The sequence below is a fragment of the Otolemur garnettii genome, unplaced genomic scaffold (genome assembly GCF_000181295.1).
Source record: "Otolemur garnettii isolate 467f Iridium unplaced genomic scaffold, OtoGar3 scaffold00172, whole genome shotgun sequence".
NCBI classification, from domain to species: Eukaryota; Metazoa; Chordata; class Mammalia; order Primates; family Galagidae; genus Otolemur; species Otolemur garnettii.
Genome location: NW_003852567.1, coordinates 2,604,267 through 2,611,298, shown reverse-complemented (window position 1 = coordinate 2,611,298; position 7,032 = coordinate 2,604,267). Strand labels below are relative to the sequence as shown.

The window sequence follows — 7,032 nt, the reverse complement described above, 5'->3', positions numbered from 1 at the left end:
AAAAAAAAAAAAAAAAAAAAGAAGATTCTTGCCAAGAGGATTAATGTTCGTATTGAGCGTATTAAGCACTCTAAGAGCCGAGATAGCTTCCTGAAACGTGTGAAGGAAAATGATCAGAAAAAGAAGGAAGCCAAAGAGAAAGGTACCTGGGTTCAACTGAAGCACCAGCCTGCTCCCCCCAGAGAAGCCCACTCTGTGAGAACCAATGGAAAGGAGCCTGAGCTCCTGGAACCCATTCCCTATGAATTCATGGCATAAAGCATATAACATAGCACACGGGAGTATCAGTGGACCCATGCTTTTAGGTGTAAGAACCTATTTACTCTCCATGAGCTCATGGCATAATAGGTGTACAGCATAGCACACAGCATAACCAATTAGACCCCATGTAACAGTGATACAAGGTGCTGGAACTTATTTCCCATGAATTCAAAAGTCAATGTTTTGTCACATTCAATGGCAAGGTGCCTCCCTGAGCTACTGGAGCCTCTTCCCTATGAATTCATGGGATGGTAGTTAAAAACAAATGTGATTTTTTTTTTGCCACAAAGAAATATTAAACCAAATTTTAATGTATCGTAAAAAAAAAAAAAAAAAGAATAGATTGAGACAGGGCCAGGCCAAAGATAAAGAAGAGAAAAAGGACAGAGCAAAACCTGAGTAGGCTAAAGAGGAGACCACGTTTTAGCTGAGGGGAGAGGTATGGATACACAGGTAGATAATGGGCCTGGTGGTGAGAGGGCTGGGAGAGCGAGGAGCTGGACACAGGAGGTCCACCTGATAATTTTTTTCTGCCAACCAGGAGAACAAGCCATTTTCTGATAAAAAAAAGTACAGTCAGAGTATAGAGTAGCTTGGGGGAAGCCTGAAAAAATGTCATATATAGCCCAGATTGGGTAGGGGAGAGGTAGTTGGGTAGAGCCACTGGGTCCCTCAGAAGCCCCAGGACAGGTTCAGAGGAGCTCAGAAATGGGCAGGCTTAGGGTCCAAGAGAGAGTACAGCAGGAGAGGATAGTCACAGATGGGGGTGGGGTTAGGGAGTTGGGCCTGGAAGGCTGTTATGTTTTGATAACTTGGCCTTAAAGACCAGAAATCTCAGCTTCTCTTAAAAAGAGATGCTTAGGCAACTCTGGCCTGCATCCCATTCTTCATGGCAGTGGTCAGTGAAGTAGTGGCAGCGGTACCCTACACAGATCAGCACTCTGTAGTTAGCCAAAGTCCCTACCACCCTGAGCTGACCCCTGGCCTCTGTAGCATGTGAATTTGCAACCCTTTCCCTATGGCTCACATGCATGGCCAGTTTTCCAGAACCCAGATGGCTCCAGCCCCTCCCCTCCCTGGTCAGTGAATGTGACTCATCAGAGCTCCCCTCCCACCCCCAGCAGACAGGAGGCCAGCCCCAAAGACAACACCCCTGGAGTGGAACAGTCCACTTCCCTCATCATGCGTGCAATAAATGGGGCCCAAGGTCACATTAGCTTTTTGGCAAAACCTTCACCCTGGTGACTCACTGAACTTCCTATCAACTGAAAACCCCCACTTCTTGGCACAGGCACAGTCAACTTGGCACTTGGCACAGTCAACTAAAAATAACAGTATCAACACCTGAGAAAAAGAAAATAAAAATAGTATCACAATGTCTTCTATGAGCTTAAAGTTTCACAAAGTTCTTTTATAAGTATTACTGTCCTTCAATCCTCACAGCAAATCTTTTTGTTTTGTTTTGTTTTGTTTATTGAGACAGAGTCTCAAGCTGTCACCTTGGATAAAGTCCTGTGGCATCACAGCTCACAGCAACCTCAAACTCTTGGGCTTAAGCAATTCTCTTGCCTCGGCCTTCCAAGTAGCTGGAACTACAAGCGTCTACCACAATGCCCAGCTATTTTCCTTGGTTCAGGCCGGGTTCGAACCCACCAGCCTTGGTGTATGTGGCTGGCACCCTACCCACTGAGCTACAGGCACCACCCCTCACAACAAATCTTTTTTTTTTTTTGTAGAGACAGAGTCTCACTTTATCACCCTCTGTAGAGTGCTGTGGCGTCACACAGCTCACAGCAACCTCCAACCCCTGGGCTTAGGCTATTCTCTTGCCTCAACCTCCCAAGTAGCTGGGACTATAGGCACCTGGCTATTTTTTATTGCAGTTTGGCCAGGCTGGTTTGAACCCACCACCCTTGGTACATAGGTCTGATGCCCTACTCACTGAGCCACAGGCGCCGCCCCACAACAAATCTTTATAGCAAATATTTTTGCCCCCACTCTCTCTTAAGCCTAAAAGTGAAGGCCTTAACCCAGCAAGAGGAGAGTTAACAGGCCGGAGTCTTAGAAAGCCTGCCATAATTAAACTAAGGAACAGAGTGGGTAAGGGTCAAGACTGTGATATTAAATGGGGCTGTATTTAATCTTTTTATTTGTTTAGAGTCTCACTTTGTTGCCCCCAGTAGAGTGCTGTACTGTCATAGCTCACAGCAACTTCAGACTATTGGGCTCAAGCAACTCTCTTGCCTCAGCCTCCTGAGTAGCTGGGACTGACTACAGGTGCAAAAAAAAGTGCCACAAGGTGCCACAATGCCTGGCTAATTTTTAGAGACGGGATATTGCTCTAGTTCAGGCTGATCTCCAACTCGTGAGCTCAGGCAGTCTGCCCACCTCAGCCTCCTAGGTTGCTGGGATTACAGGCGTGAGCCTCTGCATCCAGCCTCTTGGATTTAATCTTGACTTAACATGGGACCTTGGGCAAATGACTTAGTCTCATGTTTTCCCATGGCTAAACTCATTTTTGTTTTTTGTTTGTTTTTTTTGTTTTTGGTGATAAGGATGGGATATGACCGTGGCTAAACTCTCAGTCCGTTTTCCCATCTGTGAAATTGAGATAATAATAGTACCTATCTCCTAGGGCTGTTGTGAGGATTTGGAAAGACACTGTGTATAAGGGTTTAGTGCCCAGTATGTAGCAAATACTCAGTGATAATCTCAATAAAGTGAAGAGGAACACAGGTATAGGCAGGGACCAGTGTGTGTGGGTGATGCCTGCTTTCCGTAAGAGCTCTCTGAGGAGGCACCCTCCTGCCCCCAGGGTTTAACAGCCCTCATGCAGCTGCAATCTCTTGTCATAAATAAATGACTGCTGGATTAAAGAGGGACAAGTATCCAGCTGCTATTCTCACAGCTCAGGAGCTGAAACAGGAGAGTGGGTATGAGAGGAGGAGGGAGAGGGCCAGATGCAGGGAGGAGAAAGCAGCTGAGAGCACTTGTCAAAGTATGATACCAAGGGACGAAGACGTGTGTACCACATGTGCACAGGGTGCTTGGCCTTCCTCACAAAAGTCTGATAGCTTGGTGGTGTTCTTGTTTACCGACAGAGAAACTAAAGTTCTGAATAGTTAAAAGACTTTGAAAGATCACACAGCTAGATCACAAAACCAGCATTGAACCCAGCTCCAAAGCCCATGGAGGCTTGATTCTGTACACTTAGTGAGAAGACAGGCTCTAAGCCAGGGAGAGACCTGCCCAAGGTCAGCTCCTAACTTAACTCAGTGACAGGGTCAGGATAAGACTCCAGAGTCCCTCCAGTCTTTGGTCTCCCTGGGCTTCACCCTCTCCTGCACTGTGGAACACAGTCACACTCATGCTCACTCATACACTACACGCACACACACACATACGTTGAGGGTGTAAAGAAACTGGAGGCAGGCTCGGAGCCTGTGGCTCAAGTGGCTAAGGTGCCAGCCACATATACCTAAGGTGGTGGGTTCAAATCCAACCTGGGTCTGCCAAACAACAATGATGGCTGCATAGCCGGGCATTGTGGTGGGCACCTGTGGTCCCAGCTGCTTGGGAGGCAGAGGCAGGAGACTCGCTTGAACCCAGGAGTTGGAGGTTGCTGTGAGCTGTGATGCCATGGTACTCTGCCTATGGGGACAGCTTGAGGCTCTGTCTCAAAAAAAAAAAAAAAGAAAAAAGAAACTGGAGGCAGTTGGATATCTCCCTCTCACACACGCATGCATGCATGCATGTGCTGCCTGTGTGCACACTCAGCCTCTCACCTTGCTTCCTCTGACATGTGCCTGAGCACCTTTGCTTCCCTTCCCAGAGGCTGTCCCTTGTCCTGAATCTGGGTCCTCCATAAGATGCAATGAGCATGCTACAGGTACTGTTATGGGCAGAGGCTTGCTGGGGTTAGTGGCTGCGCTGAAGCAGATGGAAAGAGAGGGAGATTCCAAGAAACTTCACATCCCACTTACAATCTGGTTTCTGTCCTGATCACACAATAAAGAAGAGCCTTTGTCAAAATTAGCAGTGACCTCCATGTCGCCAAACCCTATGGTGCCTTGTCATGCTCACCTGGTTTGTCCTGTCTGCAGCTTCCTACACTACTGACTCCTCTCTCCTGGCTGAACCACTGCCTCCCTTCTGGTTCTCCTCCTACCTCTCTGGTCATTTCCCTCCCAGGCTCCTTTGTCTGGACCTCTTCATTCCTCAGGGCTCTGTCCTCAACCTATTTTTTTCTCTTTTTTACATTTTTTTTTCCAGCTATAGCGTGCTCAGATTTTTTCTCTTTCTATATGCTGTCTCTGGACAATTTTGGTAACCGCAACTCTTATTCTGACAAACTTCATACATTCTGACCCAAGCCTCTCTCTTGAGCACTAGATCTCTGTATTTAAGTATTTCCTGGATTTCTCCATGGGCATCTCACTTGTTCAGATCCAAACCAAACTCACCTCTCATCCTGTGCTGGTCTGGCTGCAAAATATCCCATCAGCACTTTCCCCACATCTGCTGCTTGCAAAGTGCACTTGATCCCACCTTCTGCAGCTCTCTCAAACATGAGCTTTCTTCTCTATCCCCTGACCAATTGTCACCCTCTTTCTATCTTTGACCATTACAGTAGCCTTTAATGGACTCTCCTCCTCTACTGGACTCCCCTCCTCTGTTGAACTCCCCTCCTCTATTGGACTCCCTTCCTCTATGGGACTCCTCTCCTCTACTGGGCTCCCTCCTCTACTGGACTCCCCTCTTGCACTGGACTCTCCTCCTCTACTGGGCTCCCCTCCTCTACTGGGCTCCCTATTGGGCTCCCTCCTCTACTGGGCTCCCCTCCTCTACTGGGCTCCCTATTGGGCTCCCTCCTCTACTGGGCTCCCCTCCTCTACTGGACTCCCCTCCTCTACTGGGCTCCCTCCTCTACTGGGCTTCCCTCCTCCACTGGGCTCACCTCCTCCACTGGGTTCCCCTCCTCTACTGGGCTCCCTCCTCCACTGGGCTCACCTCCTCCACTGGGCTCCCCTCCTCTACTGGGCTCCCTCCTCTACTGGGCTCCCTCCTCTACTGGACTCCCCTCCTCTACTGGGCTCCCTCCTCTACTGAGCTCCCTCCTCCACTGGGCTCCCTGCTCTACTGGGCTCCCTCCTCCACTGGACTCCCCTCCTCTACTGGGCTCCCTCCTCTACTGGGTTCCCTCCTCTACTGGGCTCCCCTCCTCCACTGGGCTCCCTCCTCTACTGGGCTCCTCTCCTCTATTGGGCTCCCCCCTCTACTGGGCTCCCTCCTCTACTGGGCTCCTCTCCTCTACTGGGCTCCCTCCTCTACTGGGCTCCCTCCTCTACTGGACCCCCCTCCTCTACTGGGCTCCCTCCTCTACTGGGCTCCCTCCTCTACTGGGCTCCTCTCCTCCACTGGGCTCCCCTCCTCTACTCAGCTCCCCTCCTCTACTCGGCTCCCTCCTCTAATATATACCCCTCCTTTAATGGGCTCCCCTCCTTCCAGTCTTGCCTGTCCTGCTTGGGCCTCACACTACATCCTAAATTACCTCCAAAAATCCAAACCTGATCATATCATTCCCCTGGGGGATAACCGTCAATGCCTCCCCATTTCCCTCAGGACTAATTCTCAAAGTCTGAAGTTCCAGATTCTCTTCAGTCTCTTTACCCTTTGTTTTCCTGGTCTCTGCTTCCAGCCATGCCCTCAGATACCCTAGCCCCTGGTTTCATTCTGCTCCCACATATTGTGAGCTCCTTCTGTCCCAAAAAGACTTGGTGAGAAAGGCCCTTCTCCTTACATTTCTCTGCCTTTTCCCCAGACTCCCAGCTTAGAGGCCAGGAAATGGACGGTGTGACCCACAGGGTAAGCAGTGAGAAGAGGATCATCGGGATGTCTTTGCTGTGCTCCTCCCACCCCCATCCCACCCACCCACTCACCATCATGACATACGTGCTCAAGAACTCTGCCAGGAACTCCCGCACCCACTTCTTCCTCAGTGCTTTTTTTATCTTCCTTGCCGCTGAACTGGATACCATCTTGGAACTTCGGGTGGGCCTGAAGCAGCAGCCCAAACCCATGAACAGAAAGGAGACTCAAGTCCACCTGCTGCCCATTCGCCCTGAACTCATGGCTGAGTTAATGGGTAGCCCAGTGCCTCACTAACCACACCTCTTGTCCAGGGCAACTGGGACAACTAAGATGGGAGACACCTGAGAGCCATAGGGATACAGAGAAGAACTGGGGTAGATGGTCAGGCCATGCCTCTTACTTTCTTCTAGTCAAGATTGGACCTGTGGGAAGGATGCACCAATGAATTACCCTTCCCATGCCTCTCAAGAGCGAGGGATGGGGAGCTGAAAGTGCAATCTATGCTGCTGAGAAGCCCTTGGGAAAAAGCAGGATGGGAGAAAGCAGGCTAGAAAGTGTTGTCTATATGTCTGTCTGCCTATCTGCAGGAGCCAGAGCTTTGAGGTCGCAGGTCCGGACCTGGCAGCAGTGAGGCACTCTGCAGACAGTATGGTGTGTGGCAGAGTCTGCTGCTGGGCTCTGTAAATACCAGAGTGTTGAAACATGCACCGTGTTCTGCCAGACCTGCAGGGTCAGCAAAATGCACCAGGATCTGCAACCAGGTCAAGATAGATGGTTTTGGCTCGGTGCCTGTAGCTCAAGCAGCTAAGGTGCCAGCCACATACACCTGAGCTGGCACGTTCAAATCCAGCCTGGGCCCGCCAAACAACAATGATGGCTGCAACCAAAAAATAGCCAGGC

At 49.9% G+C, this 7,032-nt stretch overlaps 1 protein-coding gene across 3 annotated transcripts in view; it reads right to left on the bottom strand.

The window, feature by feature from the left end:
* The window catches only part of AQP7 (aquaporin 7), a 20,933-nt gene that overhangs the window by 7,437 nt on the left and 6,464 nt on the right, over positions 1 to 7,032 (bottom strand). For 2 of the 3 annotated variants that reach the window (XM_012811679.2, XM_023519323.1), the window contains exon 3: positions 6,201 to 6,318. The exons of the other annotated variant lie outside the window; for it this stretch is intronic. In XM_012811679.2, coding sequence (XP_012667133.2) covers positions 6,201 to 6,318 — 118 coding nt within the window. The remainder of the gene's footprint in view (positions 1 to 6,200; positions 6,319 to 7,032) is intronic. 3 annotated transcript variants of the gene reach the window in all.